This window comes from Temnothorax longispinosus, chromosome 9, assembly GCF_030848805.1.
Source record: "Temnothorax longispinosus isolate EJ_2023e chromosome 9, Tlon_JGU_v1, whole genome shotgun sequence".
Taxonomy (NCBI): Eukaryota; Metazoa; Arthropoda; class Insecta; order Hymenoptera; family Formicidae; genus Temnothorax; species Temnothorax longispinosus.
The window spans coordinates 9492365-9519781 of record NC_092366.1 but is presented as its reverse complement, the minus strand read 5'-3'; the positions used below and the strand labels follow the sequence as shown (position 1 = coordinate 9519781).

General features: G+C 37.7%; 1 protein-coding gene and 1 pseudogene across 2 annotated transcripts; one reads left to right on the top strand and one right to left on the bottom strand.

Moving 5' to 3' along the window:
* The window catches only part of LOC139818679 (fatty acyl-CoA reductase wat-like), a 70138-nt pseudogene that overhangs the window by 24449 nt on the left and 18272 nt on the right, over nucleotides 1–27417 (bottom strand).
* LOC139818677 (uncharacterized) lies at nucleotides 11628–25143 on the top strand. 2 transcript variants are annotated; one of them, XM_071787501.1, is made up of 9 exons: nucleotides 11628–11786; nucleotides 19251–19370; nucleotides 20115–20232; nucleotides 20365–20626; nucleotides 22047–22163; nucleotides 22282–22372; nucleotides 22530–22675; nucleotides 24102–24234; nucleotides 24307–25143. In XM_071787501.1, exons 1-9 carry the CDS (start codon nucleotides 11643–11645, stop codon nucleotides 24358–24360), a joined length of 1185 nt encoding a protein of 394 aa, XP_071643602.1. In that variant the 5' UTR covers nucleotides 11628–11642; the 3' UTR covers nucleotides 24361–25143. The 2 variants fall into 2 exon arrangements, with proteins under 2 accessions (XP_071643602.1, XP_071643601.1); XM_071787500.1 differs by having other exon boundaries at nucleotides 11643–11786; nucleotides 20560–20626.

Sequence of the window (27417 nt, the reverse complement as noted above, 5' to 3'; positions counted from 1 at the left end):
AAATTTCTATAACTCAAGAACTGATTAACTAAATTTTAAAGAATTGTATATGAAATAGGGGTAGAATAGACTGAAAAATATAATAGAATTAATAAAAATTGTTAATAATAAAGGGGTTACCGATTTCTGATTAAAAAAACAGTCAAGTTTACTGAAATTTCTATAACTCAAGAACTGATTAACTAAATTTTAAAGAATTGTATATGAAATAGGGGTAGAAAAGACTGGAGAATATAATAGAATTAATAAAAATTGTTAATAATAAAGGGGTTACCGATTTCTGTTTAAAAAAACAGTCAAGTTTACTGAAATTTCTATAACTCAAGAACTGATTAACTAAATTTTAAAGAATTGTATATGAAATAGGGGTAGAAAAAACTGAAAAATATAATAGAATTAGAAATAGATCGATATCTCAAATATTGAGAAAACTACAGCGTAAAATACGCTTTTCTAAAAAATGAAAATCTCCTTAAAATCCATACCGGTCGACGGATTTTAATAAAATTAGAGGAGGACATACTTTCTATGATACTCTATTTGGTGTGCAAGACTTCAACCCGGTATCTAAAAAATTTTAGAAGTAGATACGTGTATTACAAAAATCCGTACGCACACACACACACACACACACTCATATACATACATAGACTTCCGGACATTTCCTACTAATATGATTTTTCGACATTTTGGAGCATTCTAAACCTATTTCCTTTAAAATCTCGAAAAAAAAATTTTTTACCATCACAAAGCTTCCTCTATGAGGAAGCAAAATTAAATTTATTAATTCTTCTCAATTGACTTCTGACATTTTAATAATAGTTTTTTTAGTCCTTTATGAATATTCAGATAAATTGTCAGTAGTGCTATGAAATATGTAAGTACGGTGTAAAAATCAAGAGAAAAGCGATCGGTCCACTGGGCGCTGCGCCGCGCGCCGAAAAACGCTCTCGCACTTTGCACCCGATTTTCTCATGATCGCTTCCACTTTGCCTTCTGACACTTTGCACTTAGTTTATTCTATACGTAAACAATACAAATGCAAATTGTCAGAAGTGCTTCTTAATATGTAAATTTTCCGAGATTTTTCGCAACTTTGGCAGCTTCTGACAACCCTTTAGCTTCTATTTACTCTTCTGACAATTTTTTTCCTGCTTTTTCTCATACTCCTCGATACCTATGCAAATTTTCAGCCGTGCCGATCGACAGTTTTTTTTGTTGGAAAATTTACACGTTTGATCGCCCGCCCACCCACTTAGCTTCCAGTCCGCCTTCTGACGGTCGGGCTTTCGCTTTGCCGGCAGCAATCGAACCTTTTCCAGGTAAGATATTTCATGGACCGAGGCATGTTGCTTTTTCTGTTGCCAGCTCTCCGGCTAGAGATCGACTCGAGCGGGCGCGGAAGACTCAGCTTGGCCAGTAGCACATGCGCGGAGGTCACCGGGAAAGGTGTCGTTTCGCTCGCGACGGATGCCGACGGTCGCAAGAAGGTGGTGCAATTTCGCGATACCCTATACGTTCCGGATCTGCGTACAAACCTCATCTCGGTCGGAAAGATTACCGACAAAGGCTTCAGCGTAACCTTCAACAAGCAGAAAGCAGAGGTAATCGACGGCAGGGGAAACGTAGTGCTCGCTGCAACACGCATCGATGGGCTCTACTACGTTCGAGGCGAAAAAACCAACAAGTGCAAAATGGTCGAAGAGGCAGGCAGCGGCGCACGAATAAAGAAAAATTCTTTAAAAAACTGGCACATACGTCTCGGTCACCTCAACCTGCAGTCTCCGCGCGAAGCCATCAGAACGGGATCAATCCGAGGTGCGTGCGTAGACAACATAAACGATAATTTTGAATGTGAGCTTTGCTTTCAGGGGAAGATGTCTCGCTCCCCATTCCCTAAAGGTTCAGAGAGAGAGTCAAACCCGGGCGATCTTGTCCACTCCGACGTCTGCGGTCCGATGCGAGTCACTTCTAACAGCGGGAGTCGTTTCTTCGTCACCTTCGTTGACGACCATTCCGGATGGTGCGAGGTGAAATTCATCGACCACAAGAACCGCGTCCTCGGCGAGTTCAAAAACTACAGAGCCCTCGTAGAAACACAGCTAGGGAAGAAAATCAAATGCATCCAGTCGGACAACGGGCTCGAATACCTGAACAAACAATTCGATGAACTTCTCCAAAAGCACGGGATCACGCGACGTCTAATCCGTGCCGTACAATCCGGAGCAGAACGGCGTCGCGGAAAGGCGGAATCGCACCCTGATGGAGACCGCGAGATGCCTTCTGATCCAGTCGGGACTGCCGCTATCCTTATGGGCGGAGGCCGTAAACACAGCGAACTTTATCCGTAACAGGTGCCCTACGAGGAGGCTGAAGGGAAGGACTCCGTACGAGGCATGGTGCGGTAAGCCGCCGGACGTGAGCTACTTCAGACGTTTCGGATGCGAGGTACACATCTTGGATCAAACTCCGAATAAGAGCAAGTTGGCGCCGCGTTCGAAGAAAGGGATCTTTGTCGGTTATAGCCAAAAGTCGAAGGGATACAGAGTCTGGATCCCGAGCGAGGGGAAGGTACAAGTATCGAGAGACGTAAAGTTTCTAGAGAAGATACCAATTCAACCGAGTAACCTCGCCGACGACTTCCGCCCGGAGGAGCACGATCCCCGAGACGAATCGGGATCCACAAGCGACGGCGTCGCTCCTGAGCTCCCGGACGAATTCCACGACAGGATTCAACTGATCAGAGACCGACCAGGCGGCGACGCAGATGCTGCAAGCAACCGTGACGGCCCGGTGGACCACGTCGAGGAAGAAGAGGACGTCGAAGAAAAGGACGACGAGGAAGGAGAAGAAGAAGATGTATCCGAACCCCCTTCCGTCGACCAACCCGATGTCCCAAGGCGAGGTTCAGGTAGGCCTCGGAAGGTACTGACGGGGCGACCGGGAAGACCCCGCAAGATATATTGCACCGCCGTCGCGCACGAGGAAGAGGCCAATACGGCGTTCTTGGCCGAAATTCTTGTGAGCCCAGCGCTGTCCAATCCGGAATCCGAAGAGTGGACGCACGCCATGATAGACGAGGTCAAATCGATACTAAAAAATGAGACCTGGGAACTGGTGAAACGACCCAAGGGACGAGACGTTGTCGGGAGCCGTTTCGTGCTTCGAAACAAGTACGGGACCGGCGAAACTCTAAAAAAACGAAAAACCAGAATTGTCGCGAGAGGATTTTCACAGCGACCAGGAAGAGATTTTAATGAGACCTACGCTCCCGTGGCACGGTTAAGCTCCGTTCGACTGGCCATGGCAGTTGCGGCACGCAAGCGGATGTTCATCCGACAATACGACGTAAAGACCGCATATCTAAACGGCACATTGGAGGAGGATAAACCTATCTCTTCGCACTTTTTAATAATTTCTATGATATATTATATATACAGTCCACTTTATTTCATACACACACGAGCACATTAACATATTTGGTCCTTCGAGCCGGATCGGGGATCTGGCGGTATAGAGATCGAGGTTAAAGCGACCTTGTGCATATCGTGTGTGAATAATTGCGTCAGTGATATCTCGCCAGCGTCGTTGCATTGCGTCGCCGAGTTATTGAGCTCACCAAGTGTAGTTCAGCCGCAATCATAGCTGAAAGAAAAGCGCGAGGCTGTTGTCCGCCATATTGGTTAGATCTCTTTACAAGGAAAGATCGAAAATTTCGCGAAGGTCGAGCGGAACATAAAACCGCCATTTTCAGAAAGTTCGTTAATTGGCGGCTCGAGGTGTTTGCTCAGTGGTTCATCAGAGGGCGTAAGCACAACCTTCAAAATGTCGCATACCGACCAGGATGCAACAGGGGCTGTTGGTAATGTCGCACGGCTCAAATCGTTAAAGAATAAGCGTACGCAAATAAAGAGTCAATGCACGAGATTCCGGTCTTACATCGATGCGTTGGATGTACGAAATGTGTCAGTAACGGAGCTGCATCAACGCCTACAGAAATTTTCCGAATTGTGGGACACTTTTAAGGTTACTCAATCAGGCATTGAGGAATTAGAGACGGATGCAGACGATGTCATCAAACATGAGGAGGAGAGATCCCTATTTGAAGGAATATATTTTGCTGTCAGCTCGGAGTTACAGATGATAATCGATGGCAAAATGGAGGCAATGCGTATAGTCGGCCAGGGTCACGTACGAGAAATCAGAGAAAGAACGCCAGCTACAATGGGAAGTATTATTCCAAATGATCATTTAAGGTTACCTCGTGTTGATCTTCCGTCTTTTTCAAGTAATTTTGATGGATGGATGCCATTTCGCAATATATTTATAAGTATGATCGATCAAAACAGCACGTTGCCAGGCGTTCAAAAGATGCAATATTTGCTTGCGGCATTAAAGGACGAGGCTCGCGACATAGTCAGCTCGCTCGAAACTTCTGAGGAGAATTACGCTACAGCTTGGGAGATACTCAAGGATAGATATGACGATGCAAGCTTGATAATTCAAAAGCACATCAAGGCTTTATTCAATTTACCAGTCATTAGCAAGGAGAATCATCTGTTATTGCGGCGTATGATAGATAGCGTTCTAAAGCATTTAAGAGCGTTAAAGGCTTTGAATAGGCCTACGGATCATTGGGATGATCTAATGGTGCATCTGGTAACGAGCAGGCTGGATCAGAGGACAAATCGAGCTTGGGAAGCTACGTTGAAGAAATCAGAGATTCCAAGTATAAAGCAACTCTTGGATTTTCTATCGCAGCAGTGCAGGGCATTAGAAGCATCCGATCGTACTTTACGTTCAAATACAGGCCAAGAAAAAGTTAATCAGGGAAAATCTACGATTGCTCACACAGCTTCAACAGGAAACAATTGTGCTTATTGTGGCAAGCACGATCACGCTATATATGGATGTAAAAACTATCTACAGTTGGATACTCAGAAGAGAACCAAGGAGGCAAAATCACGAAAACTATGTTTGAATTGTCTCAAGAGTACATCGCATCAGGCCAAACATTGCGGCTCAGGCTCATGTCGCGAATGTGGCAAACGATACAATACACTTCTTCACTGGGAGCAGGTGACAGCAGACAAGAAAGAGTCTTCAACGGAAGATGCAGAATCGTCGACCACGAACAAAACAATAGCCACCAGCGCAAGCCATAATTCATTGAATCAGAATAGGCAAGTACTTCTCGCAACAGCAATGGTACATGATAGTAAAGACAATAGCATTTCTTGCCGCGCATTATTGGACAGTGGCTCGCAGTCTTGTTTTATTACTGCCGAGTGTGCTAAGCAATTAAGTTTAAAACAGGAGTCAGTGAACGTACCTGTCTATGGATTGGATAAGATATCTACTCAAACTCGCAAGAAGGTTAAGTTAACGGTAATGTCCAAGATCAATGGCTATAGAATGAATTTAAGTTGCTTGGTGATTGACCAAATTACGCAGGCAATTCCCGTGGATCGGATCGACGTTGCAAAATTGCAGATTCCTAAAGGTATTGAATTAGCTGATCCGAACTTCCATGTGTCATATGACATGCGATATCGCATGTGGATCTACTGCTGGGAGCGGAGATATTCTTTGACATGATCTGCATTGGAAGGGTTAAAGTTTCCAAAACGCAACCAACGTGGCAGAAGACATTACTCAGCTGGATAGTGTCAGGCAATTGTGGCGCTACAAAGCAAACTGGTATAATCTGCAATTTAGTCACCAACGAGGTGCTCAACGCAAACATGGCTAATTTTTGGCAGATCGAGAACACCGAACGCCAAAATACGAGATCCCCCGAGGAACGCCTCTGCGAAGAACATTTCAAACAAACATATAAGCGCAACGAGGAAGGGCGTTTTATAGTAACACTGCCAGTAAGAAAAGATCAACTAGAAAAACTCGGTGAATCCAGAGACATAGCGATTCAACAATTCAAAAAATTGGAGAGAAGACTCGAGAATAATCCACAGCTAAAAATGGAGTACACAAATTTCATGCAAGAATACTTAGAACTCGGTCATATGAGAGAAGTCAACGAGGATTCTCCATCTTGACATGTTCGACCGCAATATTATTTACCTCATCACAGTGTAATAAAGGAAACAAGTACTACCACGAGATTAAGGGTAGTATTCAACGCATCTAGCAAAACTAGCAGCGGCATATCACTCAATGATGCGTTAATGGTTGGTCCAGTGATGCAGCAAGATTTATTTTCAATACTAATTTGATTCAGAAGATTTGTGTATGCAATGATCGCAGATATTGCCAAAATGTACAGGCAGATATTAATAGACGAAAAGCAAACCCCACTACAGCGTATAGTTTGGAGGAAGCATATTTGGGAGCCTCTCAAGACATACGAGATGTTGACGGTGACGTACGGATCTGCAGCGTCTTCTTTTCTGGCGACAAAGTCTATTGCTGAATTAGCACATCTGGAAGCACACAAATATCCTAAGGGCGCTTTGGCAGCTCTTGAAGACTTTTATGTAGATGACTTCATTTCCGGTGAAGATTCCATCGAAGAAGCGAGGGCGATTCGTGATCAAGTCATTTCACTTATGCTGGAAGGAGGATTTGTATTACGCAGGTCGGCATCTAACAGTGATGAGTTATTAGAAGACATGCCAAAGGACATAGACAGCAATATTACATTGGATCTAGACAAAGATGGCGCATCTAAAACGCTAGGCGTTAAATGGAATCGACGGGAGGATACTTTTCAATACTCTATCCAAATAAAATCATCTACGACGCATACAAAGAGATCGATTTTGTCAAATATTGCACAAATATTTGATCCGCTTGGATTATTGGCACCAGTGTTAATCACCGCAAAAATTCTAATGCAAACCTTGTGGAAGCTAAAGATTGGGACGAAGAGTTGCCACATGACATATCTTCTAAATGGACGGAGTATATCGCGCATATGAAAGAGTTAGATGGTTTTGAAGTTCAGCGCAGAGTATTTGATTGCAGTCCGGATATGGATATACAACTACATGGATTTTGCGATGCCAGCGAGAGTGCGTACGGAGCATGCATTTATGTACGCTGCAGTGATAAACAAGGCAACATTCAAGTGCATTTATTGTGTGCAAAATCTAGAGTAGCTCCTATCAAGATAATATCCATTCCACGATTGGAGTTATGTGCAGCACAATTATTGGTTCAACTAATGAAGAAGGTTAAAAAGGCGTTACGTATCAAGATCCACAGAACGTTTTATCGGACAGATGCATCTATAGTCTTACACTGGATAAAAGTGATCACCAAGAAATTACCAGTATTCGTTGCACATCGAGTAGGAGAAATCCAGGAGTTTTCTTCAATAGAAGATTGGTATCACGTGAGCACCAAGGAAAATCCTGCGTATTTAGTCTCAAGAGGATATAATCCAAAGGAACTACAAAATTGCCGACTTTGGTGGAAAGGGCCTGCATGGCTGCAAGATCCGATTAACTATGACGTCGATCAAATGTCTAAGTTGGAAGTACCAGTTGAAGAAGACCCAGAGGAGCAGAGCATAACAGTTACAATTGCAACAGTTGACGAGCCCAAGGAGAACTGGATAAACAGATTTTCATCATTCATGAAACTCGTTCGAGTTACAGCTACGTGTATAAGATTCATACAGCTCTGCAGAAAGAAGAGTGAGTTAGAATCATCGCAATCATTGACGTCGAACGAGCTGAATTACGCCAAGGAGTGCTTAATAAAAATGGAACAACGTTCGGCATTCAACAAGGAAATAGTTGCTTTGCAAAATGGCAAAAGTATTCCGAACAACAGTGACTTGAAGAGTCTCAACCCATTCATAGACGACAGAGGTCTTTTGCGAGTCGGGGGTAGACTAAGACATGCAGAGTTGCAGTACAAGACAAAGTATCCACTGATGCTTCCTCATCATTCAAAATTCACGGAGATGATTATACAGCATGAGCATAAAAGAAATCTTCATGCAGGAGCGGACGCAACGCTAGCAGCTGTTCGCCAATCCTATTGGCCTCTCAGGGCGCGCGGGACGGTCAGAAAATTGATTCGTCAGTGCATTATTTGTTTCAGGTCAAAGCCACGCTCATCGGAGCAAATCATGGGAAACTTACCTATTGAACGAGTAAAACTTTCGAGACCATTTGCCAGTACGGGCATAGACTTTTGCGGACCTATTTTCTTACGTGAGGGAAGACGAAGAAAAGCAAAGCGAGTTAAAGCCTACATCGCAGTATTTGTTTGTATGGCTGTCAAAGCGGTGCATCTAGAAGTGGTTTCGGAGCTGACTACAGACGCTTTTCTTAACGCTTTTAAGCACTTTATTAGTCGCAGAGGAAGGCCATCAGACGTGTATACCGATAACGGCACTAACTTTGTAGGGGCCAATCGAGAGCTGGAAGAACTCAGGGCTTTATTTATTCAGGAACAAGGCATCATCATCGATAGGACTGCTTCAGATGGCATAAGATGGCATTTCATACCGGCACGTTCGGCACATTTCGGTGGTTTGTGGGAGTCCAACGTGAAATCATTCAAAAGGCATTTCTACAAAGTGGCAACTGAAGCAGCGATGACGTTTGAAGAGGCGTCTACGTTGGTGGCACAAATAGAGTCGATCTTAAACTCAAGGCCGTTAACGGGGTTATCTGAGGATCCGAATGATCTGGATTACCTATCACCCGGTCACTTCTTGATCGGTGATGCATTAACGTCGTATCCTGAGCCTGACATTACCCAAGAGAAGGTCGGCAGACTGTCTAAGTGGCAGATGTTAGAGCGTATACGTCAGCATTTTTGGAAAAGGTGGTCATCGGAATATTTATTAGGCCTACAGCAACGCAATAAGTGGAAAGCTAATAAGGGACCGCAGATTAAAGTAGGTCAATTAGTCTTATGCAAGGATGATGAACTTCCGCCATTAAAATGGATTCTGGGAAGAGTACAAGAGATATTTCCTGGAACCGACGATATTGTTAGAGCGGCTGTCATCAAAACCGCATCTGGGTCGTATAAGCGGCCTGCTATCAAACTTTGTGTGCTTCCATTAGAAGAGTATCATTGCGATGATGATAATGCTTCATCGTCATAGTAATAATAGTATCCGACTAATAATTATTTTAATCAATTATATTTTGTTTGTCAGTACTGCATAGATTAAAGCGAATTTTGAAAACTATAAGTTATCAAGGCGCGCGGTATGTTAGTGAAAAGGTCAGTCATATAAGCCGCGTATATCAAAAGCGCTAGTGCGCCTTCCGGAAGATACTAGGTGGCGTTACTTTTTCGCGTTTCCGTAGTAGTAGTAGTCGAGTCGTCGCCTTTGAGGCATGTACAACATTGCGGACAGCAGTAGCTTTGTAATAACAGTCTGAAGTAAATTATCATTAAAGACCAATTATCATATATACAGTAAACTTTATTTCATACACACACGAGCACATTAACAACTACTTTAAAGAAATAAAACCCATGTGGTATCTTCGTATTCCTATTCAAGGGTCTTCTTATTCTAAACCCAAGTGATAATAGCTTCTTAATTCTCTTTAACAAATTTTTAATATTACAAAGAATCATTTTAATTACAGAGAATTAAAGAAGTAACAGTACAAAATAAAAATATTTAATTAAAACAAAATTCTTGGCGCTGCTTTTTTACTCCTGTCGCATTCTTCCCTAAATTATGTTTATTGTTTTTTATTCAATCAAAAATCTTAGTACTAATGTTTAAATTTTAATGTTTAAATTTCAAAGTCTAGCAGCGCCAAGTTTTTTTACAAGAAAAATTTATTTATTTTGTTTTAATTAAATATTTTTATTTTGTACTGTTACTTCTTTAATTCTTTGTAATTAAAATGATTCTTTGTAATATTAAAAATTTGTTAAAGAGAATTAAGAACCTATTATCACTTGGGTTTAGAATAGGAAGACCCTTGAATAGGAATACGAAGATACCACTTGAGTTTTATTTCTTTAAAGTAGTTGCATAACAATTATCTTTCAAAGCAATATATATATTCTCTTTACAATTGGCGCAATTTAATTTAAAGATTTCACATATTTTTTTTAAATACATGTCACTTGAGTTAAGTTAGGTAATATAATTTTGTGAAGAAAAAAATAAAGATTTTACATCTTTTTTTTTAAATACATGTCACTTGAGTTAAGTAATATAATTTTGTGAAAAAGATATAAAGCTACCACTTAGGTTAGATTTTTGAATTTACAAAATACATTGCGTGTATGATACAATACCACATGTATAAAATGAAACAGTCCTACAGCACCATTCGAAATTTGGCAGCCATAAACCAGGTTCTGTGTTCGATTATGCTCTACAGCTGTGTTCGACCATGCTGTGGCGTGTCGTTGTTGGAAAGCACTGCGTCTGACACTGTGTCGATGTGTGTCGTCTAAATGCCTTGATGGAAAGCTTAACTAATCCTCAAAGATGGCCACCCTTCCTCATCTACTCTTCCCCTACTCTTCCGCTTGCCTTCACTTGCCTCCCCTTTTCTGGCTTTATTCGCAAAACCTGTATTAGCGGTCTAGGTAATATATATAGATATCTATGGATCACACATCTCCGTCGGAGTATTGCGATAATAAACATTGTTATTTAATTAAAGAACAAATATAATGTACTAAAAATTATTCTCAATTTTTTCATTTTCTTTTAACCATCAATTCACGTTATTCTACAGGTATAACATTCAATGGTATGCGGCCCTATTGCAAATACAGAAAATCATACTATTCCCATTGCAAAGGAGTAACAAAGATATTGCTGGATTGTTTGTCGGATCAATAGAAAGTGCAGCTACGGTAAAAGAAACATATGCATTATTTTATATGTTAAATGTAATATATTTCAGGAAAGTAAAAAAAAAGTTTACCTATTATTACAGTTGTCGAGCACCGCACTATCATATTTCATGTTCTTTATCCTACGAGGCATTGACGGCAAGATACATTAATTAAAGATATTGTAAAAAATATATAGAGATTATAATTATAATTATATATAAGGATGTAGTGTTACCTACTATCTTGAAAGAAGTAGAATTGATAGATTAAATAGATAAAACCGAATTAAGGATTATTAAAGCTAAGAAAATATGATAGTACATAAATGACAATAGTTTATATGTTTATAATAATATATAGAAAAATATATTTTATAATTGGTAACAGTGGTATATTAAATTTAACAAATATTAAGTCAATAGTTGATATATCGAAATGTAAAGCTGACCGTCTGCCACTTTTCTAAAGGATCAAAGTGAAACTTACGAGTTCACGCACTACGAAACGAATGAATAAATGCGCTACTGAAAACTGGCAAATACGCCTGCGCGATCTTTTGTCAGAGAATTCATAAGTATTTACCTATGAGAAATAAACATCTGTTCTATTATCTTATGTCGCTTAATCACCGACTTATTTACAGATAAAATTGTTAAATTGCGCGTGTTCGATCTCATGGTAATATTTTGTTACATTTTCGTTAAATTAGATAATTTACGTTAGAATTTGAGCTAGAGTATGAAGAAAAATAAAGTAATACAATATGCAACTGATAAAAGAAGAAAAAATAAGTGAACTGGCCTCTCCGGTGTCACACACATCTGCATGCTCGTGGAGAAATGATCCGTATCGACTCTTTACATATTAGCCTCAATCGGTTTCTGTTACTCATAGTTGGTCTGTGGCCTTATCAACGGTCTAAACTTGTTCAACTCCAGTTAACATTGCTTCTTAGTGTTTTGGCGACCTTTATCTTAAGTCAGGTATGTCAATAATTTTAATTATATAATAATCCTTTCTAAAAAAAAGGCATGTTAAATCGATACTCGCATCTCTCGAAGTCTTCTCGAAAGTCTCGAATTGCTTTGTTGGCTCTTTTCCGCGATGCTGATTGATTCTGTTGCTGCGCTAACTTCGTGAGCGGCTGTCATAGCATATTTTGACAGTTGTGTGTAATATTAAAGCTAAATAGCGCGCGCGAAGCGCGCGTCTGTGATGTCTAGTCTTCTAAAAAGGGCATGTCATCGATACTCGAATCTATCAAAATATTGTTGTCGCTTTTCCGCGATGCGAATTGGTTCTCTTGTTGCGCTTACTTCATGAGCGGCTGTCATGACATATTTTGACAGTTGTGTGGTTAACAGTGAAATATTAAAGTTAAGTAGCGCGCGCCTGTAATGTCTAGTAACAAGATAAAAAATATAACATTATTTTTAGTAGAGCTCGGAATACCCGGGTATCCGGGTACCCGTCCGTTTGCCCGTTACCCGTTGTATACAGATCTGGACCGGTTCCGCGAGTACTTGGGTAATTCGGGTAGCGGGTACCCGTATCGATTCGGGTACCCGCTACCCGTGTCAATACGGGTACCCGTTATACCCGCGTCAGTACGGGTACCTGTATCGAGGCGGGTATAACAGCGTGTGCTACAGATATCTGCGTATTACACGGAGACGCGTATACGCAAAGTAATAAAACATAAATTCTCACACGCTTCAAAAATATATAAAATATATGAAAGAATGCTTTTATTAACCCTTTTTTCAGTACCTTCTTAGTGCATACGTGAGTCTGTCATGTCCAACGCTATTTTCCCTACCTTAAAGTATTTTAAAAAATCTGAAAAAATTTACAAAACATCTGTCTACATTGTAGTTGACAATTTTATAATCTTTTGATAAACATTTGTTTATTTAATATTTGATTTTTAATGAATTTTCAATAATATTAGCAAAATTATTACTTACAAAAAAGATTACGTCTAGTGCACACATGGGTTTGAGACGTCCGTGCGAGACTTGACTTGCTCGGTATTCGGCGATATATTGATCATTTGTAACAGCTCTGGGTTCCTCTTGAGTCCCTTTTCCCACTTACTTTTTTAGAAGGGGAGACAGGCTTGCCAGTTTTACAGTTACGAGCTGATATTATTTTGGCTTGAACGCCGTAGACCTACGTACACGGAGGGTTAAATATGCATTACACATTATATGGATAAATAGGTATATGTGTGTAATTATATTTGAAATTTCTATAAATTGCTTTACGTGTAATTTTATGTATTTTCTTATTTTACATGCATATATATCTTTCTAAAACTAGTAATATAATTCTTCTTCTTCTTCCTCGGCGTCACAGTCCGTTGTGGACCAAAGCCTGCGCAACTATTCCTCGCCATCTCTCCCGCAATTCTTTTCCAGTTAGTGACATTCATCTTTCTCAGGTCTTCGACCACAGAGTCCATCCATCTTCCCCTGGGTCTTCCTTTTCTTCTCGGGCCGTACATCGTATGTTGAAAGACTTTCTTAACTCCTCTATCTTCTGGCATTCGAACCAAGTGTCCCAACCATCTTAGTCTTTGCGACTTGATGAAGCGGACTACGGTTTCGCCATTCATCAGAGTTTCCAACTCGGTATTGTGTCTGACCCTGAAGGACCCATCATCGTTTCTAACTGGCCCATATATTCTTCTTGAGATTTTTCTTTCAAAGGTTGCCAGACGATGGCATTCATTTGCCTTCAAAGTCCAAGATTCACAGCCATACGTCAGTACTGGTCTTATCAGTGTCTTATAGATTTTGAACTTCACCGGTCTAGTGAGTAATTTGGATTTCAGGAGCTTTTCATATGCATAATAGCATCTCGATGCTGCCTTCATCCTCTCCTGCACTGCAATTGATGTGTCCGTTGTGGCTGAGAAGACCATCCCGAGATATGTAAACTGAGCCACCGCTTCAAAGCAATGGTCTCCAATTATTAGATCTTTCAGCTTTCCAGACCTTGTTTTCGCCAAGTATTTCGTTTTGTCTGCGTTCACTTTTAGGCCTATCTTGTCTGCCATCCTCACCATTCTCAAGGAAACGTCCTTCAGCTCCTTTATATTCCTGGCAATAATCGCTACGTCGTCCGCGTATGTACAGATCTGCACTGACTTTATTGCTATCGTTGCTCCTGAGTCCACTTCCCTCAACACTGAGTGTAACATTAGAATGAACACAAGCGTCGACAGCGCATCACCCTGCTTAACTCCCGAGACGATCTCAAAAGGAGCAGTGAGCCTTCCCTGAATGAGAACCTTTGCCTTTGTGCTTTTCAGTGTCATTACTATTAATCTAACTTTGGTGGGACACCTAGTTTTACCAGCGTAGGCGCTATCCTCGACCTGTCAACGCTGTCGAACGCCTGCCGGAAGTCCACAAACAGGTAGTGCAAGTCGAGCGAAAATTCGTGAAACTTCTCGAAGATCTGACTCAGGGCAAAGCAATGGTCCACCGTCGATCTGTTCCTGCGGAATCCACATTGACAGTCGCCAATAATTTCCTCAGCTATGGGCTCTATTCTTCTATACAACGCACTGGAAAAGATCTTATACACCACGCTCAGGAGTGAAATTCCGCGATAGTTTTGGCAATTTTTTTTGTCACCTTTCTTATGGATTGGGAAAAGGACACAAGTCTGCCAGTCATCTGGCATGCATTCCGAACTCCACATCAGGGATATAAGTTGGTGGATCCTTGAGTGTAGTTCCACACCCCCGAGCTTAACGAGCTCTGCGGTGATGTTATCCTCACCACCAGCTTTACCGTTTTTTATTTCTCTGATAATATCCACTATTTCCTTCATGCTTGGGGCTGGCACTTCCATTTCATCCTCTGGTAGAAGTATTCCGTTGTCCTCCTCCTCCGAAGCTGCGTATATGTTAAGCGTTGATTGGAAATGTTCTTTCCATCGCTCTAGTATTTCTTTTTCCTCCATTAGAGTGTTTCCATTTATATCCAGACACAAATTTAGTCTGGGCTGAAAAGAGGCGCTGTGCGTTTTTAGTTCCCTATAAAACTTCTTTGCCATATTCTGCGTGTGGGCTGTTTCGATTTCCGCGATTCTCGCCTTCAGGAACTCTCTTTTCTTTCTCCTGATTTCCTTTTTCGCCGTTGCTCTCAGTTCTTTATACCGCTGCAGATTACTCCGCGTATTCCTATCTAATAACCTGTTTCTTGCCTCAGTTTTTCGCAGGTTGAGCTCTCTGCATTCGTCATCACACCATTCATTATCTCCTCTGTCATTTCTCTTTTTAATGAACTCAGTTGCTGCATCCTTAACCGCTGCATATATTCCCCTCCACTGAGCATCCGGTGATTCTCGCTCTTCATTGACCTGATATCCATGCTGCAGTTTCTCGGATATTGCTGTCTGAAAGCTGGTCCTGATTTCCTCAGACCGAGAGAGCCTTTCAATGTCCCATTTCGCTCGCCTAAAGTTGTTTCTTCCACCTAGCGCCGATAACCTCTGCCTCAGTTTCAATTTAACTAGAAAGTGATCCGAATCACAGTTGGCTCCGCGACAGCTTCTGACGTCCAATACTGAAGTTGCGTGTCTTCTATGCACAAGAGCATGGTCAATTTGGTTGGCTCCTCTTTCTCCTGGTATTTTCCAAGTTTGTTTGTGGATATCTTTATGTTAAAAAGAGACACTACTGATCCACATATTCTGGCAGGCGGCAAAATCACAGACCCTCGCTCCATTTCCACTGGTGAGATTGTGGAGCGAGTGTCTGCTCGCCACCCCGTTAATAGTGAGTTCTTTTCCGATCTTGGCGTTGTAATCTCCCAAGATCAGTATTATGTCGTGTCTACTGATTCTACTGCATACTCCGGTTAGATCGTCGTAAAATTTATCCTTGTCCTCCTCTTCACTGTCCTCGGTGGGTGCGTAAACTGATATTATAGTTATGTTCTGAAATCTGCCCCTCAGTCTCAGTCTACAGATCCTATCGTTAATCGGCTCAAACAGCAGGATGCTTTTTCTTAATTCCTTCTCGACATAAAATCCTGTGCCTCTGAGTCCTGGTTTTTCTCCTCCGCTGTAGTATATAGAGTATGCTCTTTTTCTTAGTTTTCCTTGTCCCTTCCACCTGATCTCTTGTAGTGCAACTAACAATAAGCTCAATCCATATCTCGCTATTTCCGCGGCTACTTCAGCCATTTTTCCGGGTTGTAACAAGGTCCGAACGTTCCAGAAGCCAATATGTAAATCATTATCCTTTAGACGTCGCCTGGGTTGTAGCCGATTTAATCCATATCCGTTCCGAGGCAAATTTTGCGTGTTCATAACAGTTATATTTTTCCAGCGTTAGGTTAACCTCACGACCAACCTCTAAAGGGAGGACCTCTCAACCGCTTAATTTGTTCCCTTCATCTCCACTGGGGTTACTACCCGATCTCGATTTCAGGGAGTACAGCACCGCCGCTCAAAGGCTAAGCGTAGGAGATTGAGAGCGAGAGGTGCGAGACGTCACGTCCATAGATCAGTCATTGAATTACACATCGCCCTCCTTTTGGGTGCCAGTAATATAATTATGTATAATATAATACTATCATTATTTTACACAGGGTGCCCCGCAGTTTACCCGACAAATTGCGGGAGCATATTCTACAAATAAAAATAAGAAAAAAATGTTATATGAAGTTTGGCTAGAAATGCTTTTATGACAAAGTTGTAAATAATTATTAAAACGGGACATGAAATAGGTAAAAATTATTACCTATTTTGATAACTCTTATTTTTTAAAGTTCCTCATAAGTAAAAATCAAAAGGCGTTAAATTTGCCGATCTCGCCAAATTTAAGTCAAAGGAGGTCAGAGAATCATTTTTACCTATTTCATGTTCCGTTTCAATATTTGTTTATAACTTTGTTTATAATAAAGCATTTCTAGCCAAACTTCATATAACATTTTTTTCTTATTTTCACTTGTAAAATATGCTCCCCCAGTTTGTCGGGTAAAACCCGGGGCACCCTGTGTAAAATAATGATAATATTACGTCATACATAATTATATTACTAGTTTTAGAAAGATATATATATGCATGTAAAATAAGAAAATACATAAAATTACACGTAAAGCAATTTATAGAAATTTCAAATATAATTACACACATATACCTATTTATCCATATAAATGTGTAATGCATATTTAACCTTCCGTGTACATGGATCTACGGCGTCCGAGCAAAAATAATATCTGCTCGTAACTGTAAAACTGGCAAGCCTGTTTCCCCTTCTAAAAAAGTAAGTGGAAAAAGGGACTCAAGAGGGACCCGGCCAGAGCTGTTACGAAAGATTAATATATCGCCAAATACCGAGCAAGTCAAGTCTCGCACGGACGTCTCAGACCTATGTGTGCACTAAACGTAATCTTTTTTGTAAGTAATAATTTTGCTAATATTATTGAAAGTTCATTAAAAATCAAATATTAAATAAACAAATGTTTATCAAAAGATTATAAAATTGTCAACTACAATGTAGACAGATGTTTTGTAAATTTTTTCAGATTTTTTAAAATACTTTAAGGTAGGGAAAATAGCGTTGGACATGACAGACTCACGTATGCACTAAGAAGGTACCGAAAAAACGGAGGGTTAATAAAAGCATTCTTTCTTTATATTTTATACTAGCTGGTTACCCGGGCTTCGCCCCGGAGGACATATGTAATAAGTAACATATGTAAGACACGCAAATAGTCTCTCTCTCCTTCTCTCTCTCTCTCCCTCTCTCTCTCTCTCTCTCTCTCTTTCTCTCTCCCTCTCTCCCACTCTCTCCCTCTCTCTCTCCCTCTCCCTCTCCCTCTTCCTCTTCCTCTCCCTCTCCTTCTCCCTCTCCCTCTTCCTCTCCCTCTCCCTCTCTCTCTCTCTCTCTCTCTCTCTCTCTCTCTCTCCCCCCCCCCTTTTTTCCTCTCTCTCTGGAAAATTTCGTAACCGATTTCCAAAAAGATACCGATTTCCAAAAAGATTTCTCAAAAAGATCGGTAACGAAAAACTATACAGTTTATAGCACTCCCCGGGAAATTCTACCCCTGTTTTATATACAATTCTTTAAAATTTAATCAATTATTTCCCGAAAAATTTGTCAAACTTCTGATACCAGTTTTCAAAAAGATCGGTAACAAAAAATTATATACTTTATAGCACTCCCCGGGAAATTCAACCCCTATTTTATGTACAATTCTTTGACATTTAGTCATTTGGAACCGGTTTCCAAAAAGATTGGTAACAAAAAATAGTACACTTTATAGCACTCCTCAGGAAATTTTACCCTTACTTCATGTATAATTCTTTGAAATTTAATCAATTATTTCCTGAAAAATTGGAAAAATTAAAAAAACCGGTTTCCAAAAAGATCGTTAACAAAAACTGTACACATCATGGCGCTCCTCATAAATATTCTACACTTACTTCATATACAATTCTTTGCGATTCGGTCAATTAATTTCCAAAGAATTGGAAAAATTTTTAATACCGGCTTCCAAAAAGATCGGTAACAAAAAATTATACACTTTATAGCACTTTTCGGAAAATTCTACCCCTGTTTCATATGTAATTCTTTGAGATTCGGTCAGTTATTTTCCGAAAAATTTGAAAAAATTAGAAAAACCGATTTCCAGAAAATCGGTAACGAAAAACTATACACATCATGGCACTTCCCGGGAAATTCTACCTCTGTTTCATATATTTTTGGTAAAAATTCGGTCCAATTAATTTCCAAAAAATTGGAAAAATTTCTAATACCGGCTTCCAAAAAGATCGGTAACAAAAAATTATACACTTTATAGCACTCTCCGGAAAATTCCACCCCTGTTTCATACGTAATTCTTCGAGATTCAGTCGATTATTTCCAAAAAAATTAAAAAAATTAAAAAAATCGGTTTCCAGAAAATCGGTAGCAATAAACTATACACTTTATGGCACTCCCCGGGAAATTCTACCCCTATTTCATGTACCCTTGATAAAAATTCGGTCCACTAACGAATGAGTAGTTCGCGGACAGACAGACAAACAGTCGGGTTTTATATAATAGTATAGATATTTTTGAAGCGTGTGAGAATTTATATTTTATTACTTTGCATATACGCGTCTCTGTGTAATACGCAGATATCTGTAGCATACGCTGTTATACCCGCCTCGATACGGGTACCCGTACTGACGCGGGTATAACGGGTACCCGTATTAACACGGGTAGCGGGTATGTACCCGAATCGATACGGGTACCCGCTACCCGAATTACCCGAATTACCCAAGTTAATTTCTAATTTCGTTTAATATATTGCAGTTAAATAGATTTCTCATGTCAATTATGATACATAGCAAAACAATTAAAGACTTAGAGCCTTTCTCTAGTTGCATAAGAAAATAATAATTTCAGTGCAAAATTATACAAAAAAATTTCTTTGCAGTTTGCAACATTTCTGACATCACCATGTACTCCAGGTCTCCTCATCAATGTTCTTGCATCTGCATCATTTTACATTGCCTTTGCAATTAACTATAGTTTATTTAGTATTAACGTTGAAGTTGTAAGTAAAACATGCTGGATGACAATTGGGAAGTTTGTGAAACTAAATCGATTTCATTTTATGATAAGCAGAAAATAAATTAAACGCTACAGAAAGAGACCAGTTTTTTGTACCAGCATGTAGTGTAAAAGAAAAATCATATATAAACTTGTAAAAATTAATATTATAAAAAAGGGTCAACTTCATGGCATAACTCAATAATCAGTTCGAGATGGCTACTGAACTGACACAATAATTGAGGCGTTCTTCAAAACTTTAAAAATTTACATATGCTATCAAACATTAATAACTGAAACTGTCTTTTTAAAAAATCCTGGGGATATTTCTTTCATGAAAGTATCCATGTCGATATTTCCTAAATACACATGTTATATTATTGAGTTATGCAATTAACCTATTTATTTTATAGATTTTATTTTTACATGTGTATAAACAGATATTCTTTTCACACAATATGCAAATAATAATTATGAAATTTTTCTACAGTGTAATATGTTTAATTTATTTCATTTTGCTGATTAATTACATAAATATTAACTATTCAGCTTCAATAATTTCTCGAGTGTCATGCGGTATATTATATGTATATTGTATTCATATGTGTATTATTTTTCGGAAACAAGTTGTATTATATAAAAAGATCAATTCTTCGAAAATATTTCCGAAAAATAGGTCTTTTTATAGAATACAAACAAGACATTTTTTTTAAATACAATTAAAAGAAATAGTATACAATATTGACAGATAAAGTGTTTGCTGGAGCAACTGCAGCATACTTGTAACGAGTTAACTGACGAAAATGAAATCAATATCATAAAACAGTATGCTATCTATGCAAAACGTTATACGATTGTGTTTACAGGTAAGACAACTGCTTTAGATTTACTTTGAACGCAAATTATTATATTTGGAATATTGTATTTAAAAAACTAAACGCGCGGCGAGTTTATAATAAACTTCTTATCGAAATAATTGATTCTTAAACATTTTTCAGTGCTTGTTATATTTATCGCAATTGTTTTAATTTTATACCCAATTTGGTCGCGCGTTTTTTACACCTTACTGTCTATAAATGAAACTCGCGCACGTATTTCGCCGCTGCTTGTGACAGAATACTTTGTCGATAAAAGATACTTCTACTTGATATTTTTCCATACAAATGCGGCCTTTTTTATTGGGTCAATTGCAGTGCTAGCGACAGGAACAATGTTCATAGTTTACTTACAACATGCATGTGGAATGTTTCGAATTACCTGGTAAGGGAATAAATATAAAAAATGTGTGCAAGTAGAAACTTGCACATTGCTTCCTCATAGTTTTTAAGTGTACAAGTAGAAACTTGCACATTGCTTCCTCATAGTTTTTTAGTGTGCAAGTAGAAACTTGCACATTGCTTCCTCATAGTTTTTAAATGTGCAAGTAGAAACTTGTACATTGCTTCCTCATAGTTTTTAAGTGAGCAAGTAGAAACTTGCACATTGCTTCCTTATAGTTTTTAAGTGTGCAAGTAGAAACCTGCACATTACTTTTTCTATGAGGAAGCCTGTTTTTGTATGCATAATTATTAGTAGATATTTATTAATTTGGCTTCCTCATAGAGAAAGCAATGCAGGTTTCTATACTTGCACACTTAAAAATTATAAGGGAGCAATGTGCAAGTTTCTACTTGCTCACTTAAAAACTATGAGGAAGCAATGTACAAGTTTCTACTTGCACATTTAAAAACTATGAGGAAGCAATGTGCAAGTTTCTACTTGCACATTTAAAAACTATGAGGAAGCAATGTGCAAGTTTCTACTTGCACACTAAAAAACTATGAGGAAGCAATGTGCAAGTTTCTACTTGCACACTACAAAACTATGAGGAAGCAATGTGCAAGTTTCTACTTGCACACTTTTTTTATAGATAGAGTATCATTAAAAATATATTGGTGTTGAATTTGGCAATGATCGGTGAAGGGGTTACCAATTTTTGCCTAAAAAGTGTACAAATCATACACGTAATCTTATATATAAGGTATCATTAAGGGAGGTTGTTTCGAATTTGGCGAAGATTAGTGAAAGGGTTACCGATTTCTGCCTTAAAAATGTATAGGGTAGACCGAGGCAAATCGGATTACTAATTAGCACGATAAAATTGCTCGTTTAAAATAAAATACTAACAAAAATTGTCTTACAACTTATATTCATCCGATTCGCCTCAATCTACCCTAAGTTATTTGATGGATAGCCAATCCTCAAAACCGATCCTCAAAAAATTTAAGTTCGACGTTTTCGAACATAAGCAACACATTGGCATCGAAAACTCAAAAAACAATTTTTACTTCGGTCTTTCCTACCCCTATTTCATATATAATTCTTTTAAATTCGGTTGATTAGACATAGCTTTATATACGATCAAAATTATGGACCTTTGATCGCATATAAAGCTGGGTCTAATCAACCAATGGCATCAAAAACTCAAAAAACAATTTTTACTTCGGTCTTTTCTACCCCTATTTTATATATAATTCTTTTAAATTCGGTTGACTAAACCCAACTTAAACGCAATTAAAGGTTCATATACGAAATTCACGAAAACAAAGCTTCCTCTATGAAGAAGCAACAAATATAAAAAAATCTATCAAACTGAAAAAGTAGAAAGGCCATTTAATGACGCCAAAAAAATCATTTGCAGTTATCGTATCGCACGTATAATGACACTCGAAACTCTACGAGAAAACAGCTTGCAAAACAAATATTTGATATACAAGGGATTAATTTGTGCTGTGGATATGCATCGCAAAGCTATGAAGTTAGTATTTAATAAGCAATATGAATTATATATATATATATATATATATATATATATATATATATATGTAATAATTAGTATATAAAATACGCGCATATAATAATATTTTTATTTGAAGATTTTCTAACTCGACAATATCTAGATTTAAAATAATGTTCGCCCTTTTGATAATAACCGGTGTAATGTGTGAAAGTCTTAATGGTTTTCTGGTAAATACTGCAGCCTTTGTTTTATGATATATACTTATAAATAATAGTAATAAGATTAGTTACTACTAAATTTTTATTCAAACAATTCTAATTAATTGTTTTTTTTTATAATATTAATTTAATTTTTATGACAATTATTACAATATCCATGTTTTAGATTTTTCAGATGACATCCTTTGAATGTGATATTGAAGAACTTTTATTACGATTAATATTTATGATGTATCTCTTGACTTACATGTTTGTAGGCAACTATTATGCGCAAGAAATTATGGATCATAATAATAACGTTTTTGTCACCGTGTAAGGGATTATTTTATGCGATAAAATTATATTATATATCCGTACAACAAATATGGACATATTCGTTATATGGATCACTGTAATAAAAAATACATTTAATATACTCGTAGTTTAAGGGGATGCTGGAGTGACAGCCGAACTTCCTCGATGTCGATAATGTCAACATTTCTAATCCTGTTTTCTCTATATCTGTCTTTGTCTAACGAAATGACATCTGTCCTTGTCCGATTTCTGCGCCATCTCTTGCTACACGCAATACTACTCCGCACGCATACATACATATGAGATTTTCAGACAAATTTTTCTCTTATATTAAGGGGACTAGTCAGTCAGAAAATCGATTTTTTTTATTGCATTTTTCGAAAGTACTATCCTTCCCGAGTAAAATGCCGTTTGTTTCGTGTTAAAATTCGCAAAATTAAGGATTTGACAGCCAAAAAGATCGAGCGTTAGCGTGCGCGGCGAACGAAACTTTAAACGCGTTTTTCTCGAAATCTTTTTTTCGTTTTGCAGTAATTGCAAAAAGACGGAGGTTCAAATCGATTTAAAAAAAATTGAGCATATGTAAAACATGTCTAGTTAAGGCCTGAACCTACGCATAAGTCTGTAAAAACTTCTGTTTTGACAAAAAAAAATAAATAAAATAAAATAGCTCCTTCTTTTCAATGAAAAATCACGTTTTTTTACATTTGCAGCTGCCATTTCTTTAATTTTAATTTTTTTTTTTTAAATAGGTTCAGTGCAGAATGGGGTCCTATAGAGTGCCAAATTTTCCAGGAAAAATGTACAATTCAATTTTTTTATGGCCAGGATCACTGCAAAACCACAACGGCACCAGAAAAACCGCCTATGTATCAGAAGACTATAGCGCCGTCATATATATATACATTATTTAAAAAAAATTTTTTCTTTACTGTTTTTGGTACTAGTAAACATTACCTAAAAGTACTAGTCACAATTTGTATTCATTTCCTTGTAATTAATTCCCAAAAAAGGTTAAATTTTTACCAAATCTGACTGCCTAGTCTCCTTAAAGCTTCTAGGCTCATTTCTGAAAGCACAATATTGTTCTTTTTTGTAATCCCGAGTGCGCTGTATGCTTATTTTATATGTACAAAGTCTAAATTTTTATGTGCTGCATTTTTATGCAGCAAATGTTGTCACGAGTCGATCGCAGAAATTGATAACAAAACTATAATTTTTTTATTTTTTTTGTTTTTGATGTAAAATCGACTGCAGCGCACTCCGTTTTTGTGCGTACTTTAATTCTGTAAAAAAGTTTTTTCAATTCCGTAAAGCCAATTCAAAGTTTAGTGTGTTCAAAAAAATGTCGGTAATTACTGCCACTACAGCATCCCCTTAAGAAAAGTATTTGCAGACACAGATTTTATTTATATTTCTCAATTATTAATTAATCATCATGTAGGTACAACGTTCAGTGGTACGTAGCTCCGTTGCAAATACAAAATATGATACTGTTCCTCTTGCAAAGAGGTACTAAGGCGTTTACTATGAATATTGCTGGATTATTTGTGGGATCATTAGAAGGTGCTGCTACGGTAAGAAATAACCTTCCAAAATAACTAAACATATATTTTAGAGAAAAATAGAAAAGTCATGTCTTATTACAGTTGTTGAATACTGCATTATCGTTTTTTACCGTTCTTCATGCTGTGCGGAATTGACCAAAAAAACAAATCAACTAATAGTAATAGTAGTAGTAATATTAGTGTTAAGGCTCAGTCACAATGAGAAGAATAAGGAATAAAGATAAAGGAATTAGGAATAAGGCATATTGCATCTCACTTTAATGTACGTGTACTGAAGTGAGATGCGACATTCCCTTATTCCTTATTCCTTTATCTTATTCCTTATTCCTCTCATTGTGACTGAGCCCTTAGAATAAGAAATGAAAATTACAAACCCCGCTATTTAGTTGTCCACTACAGGGTATAGTGCTTTATTTTGTCACTATAGTCAAATCGATTCACGGTTCGATACTATCGATAGACAGATATATCGCGCACTCTCGTAGTCGTTGTTGACACGCTCAAGTCGTCGTCGCTGTTACGCTCTCGCAGCATATTAACCTTGTTCACAAATAAAGTCTTTACGTTATACAGTAATAAGTACAAGCATATTTCTTTCCCCACAGATTAATAGACAGATAGCCAAAGGTCCGGGTTGAGACGAGACCAGCATTTCTCACTGGTTTCAGCGCCATACCGTGTAGCGGCCAATGCAGTAACTACGTTTTTGATAAAGCAGGTCATTTTCGGACGAAGTCGCTGTAACTACCGGAAATACGTTGGCGCTGCAAGTTCATATTTTTTAATGAACTATAGCTCAAACGATTGCTCCCTAATTGCTCCCTCAGAATCAACAATTGCTCCCCTTTTAAAATTATTATTTTTTGAGATATTTAATAAAAACAAAAAATTTCTAATTTTTATTGAAAAACATATTTATAATAACTCTATGCAACTCAATCCGGCATAGAACGATTGCTCCTTCATTGCTCCTTATTGCTCCATCATAATTTTAATGATTTATTGCATTTTTATTGAAAAATTAACAAATTAATCATTTCACAAGTAACGCCGCCGCCGCCACTATCGGCCGCCTATTGTAACTATGGCTCGGCAGCCATTGGCGGAAATATTTCGGCCTAAGGCTGAGTTTCCACTGAGCGCGTCACGCATCGCGTTATCCGTCGCGACCAATCAAAACACCTTATTTTATTATATTATTTGTAATGGGATGTTTAGATTGGTTAAGCCCCTTGCACAATGCCAGACAACAGGCAATAGGAACAGGAAATAACTAAAAAATCGTTAATTACAACCTAAAAAGTTCGAATGCTATGATTGGTTGGCAACAGGCAATAGGCACAGAATTTCCAACGTGACTGAAACTCTGTGTCTATTGATTGTGTCACTGTTTATTCTGCATTTATACATGATTTCTGATTTCTATTCCCTGTTCCTATTGCCTGTTGCCTGGCATTGTGCAAGGGGCTTTAACGACAGATGACGCGACGCGTGACGCGCACAGTGGAAACTCAGCCTAACGTCAATAAGGGCACATGCACAATGCTGACAGGTGGGCAATTAAGGAGCAATCGTTTTATGTTGGATATACTTGCAGAAGATTGTGAAAAATGTATTTTTCCAAGAAAATAAACAGTTCTTTGCTAAAATATCATACAAAATTAATTATACGAATGGAGCGATTGAAAATCCCAATAGAGCTAAGCGAGAAATAGTTATTCTACCGAAAATCAATAGGAAATGTTGACTAAACTCTTTGAGATATAGTTATGAACAATAGAGCTATTATATTACGTTTAAATATTTCCGCCAATGGCTGCCGAGCCATAGTTACAATAGGCGGCCGATAGTGGCGGCGGCGGCGTTACTTGTGAAATGATTAATTTGTTAATTTTTCAATAAAAATGCAATAAATCATTAAAATTATGATGGAGCAATAAGGAGCAATGAAGGAGCAATCGTTCTATGCCGGATTGAGTTGCATAGAGTTATTATAAATATGTTTTTCAATAAAAATTAGAAATTTTTCGTTTTTATTAAATATCTCAAAAAATAATAATTTTAAAAGGGGAGCAATTGTTGATTCTAAGGGAGCAATTAGGGAGCAATCGTTTGAGCTATAGTTCATTAAAAAATATAAACTTGCAGCGCCAACGTATTTCCGGTGCTGTAACTCTTATAACTATACAGTTTCGTTATCATCGTTATATTATCGCTGTGCAGATATAATATATATATGATAAAAAAGCTGCGCAACGACAATATAATGATAACGAATTTTATGAAATTACCAGGGAAATTACATAAAAATTTATTTTTGAAATTTTAATTGATATACAAACATGAAACTTTCCTACACGACGGTATAAATAATAAATATAATTAATTGAATAAGTTTATTAAAGAAGCATCGCGAATTAAAATATTTATCTTTTATTTGTTCTTAAAAGAAATTTCTTATGTCATTTATGATTAAAAATATATAATTGATGCATGCATGATTATTAACACCGAGATTAACACAGAATCTATTGCGTCAAGAAGTTGCAACTATAATATATACATATACCATTCAGAATTTATGAATTATTTTTTAATTATGTATTTGAAGTTAAGGGTTCTTTTTAAATAACCGCAATATTAATCGGATGGCAAAGTTAATTAAAAATAGCGGATATTAAAAATAATAATAATACAATTTTTACTTTTGACATTCGGCCGCTATATATGGCTCCGACATTTTGAATTTATCAACTAAATTTAACATCAGATTAATATTTAGCAACCTGAAAAACTCTTAAATTTGAATAACAAAAAATTTCATAGTTTCTTAATAATTGATAGTCTATGTAAGTCGCAACTTTGATGCAATAGACTCTATGTTAATCATCAATATCTTTTTAACTACTTTTTGTTAATAGTTATAGAATCAGAGCACTGATCCCTAAGCCGAGAACTCCGCGTGACATGTTAGACAAGTTATATTGCAATCAAAATTAAGTATGTTAATTAATTGTTAGGACTTTCAGCCCTTAAAAGAAATTTGTTATGTCAATTGTAGTTAAAAAGATATTGATGATTAATATAGAGTCTATTGCATCAAAGTTGCGACTTACATAGACTATTAATTTAAGAAACTATGAAATTTTTTGTTATTCAAATTTAAGAGTTTTTCAGGTTGCTAAATATTAA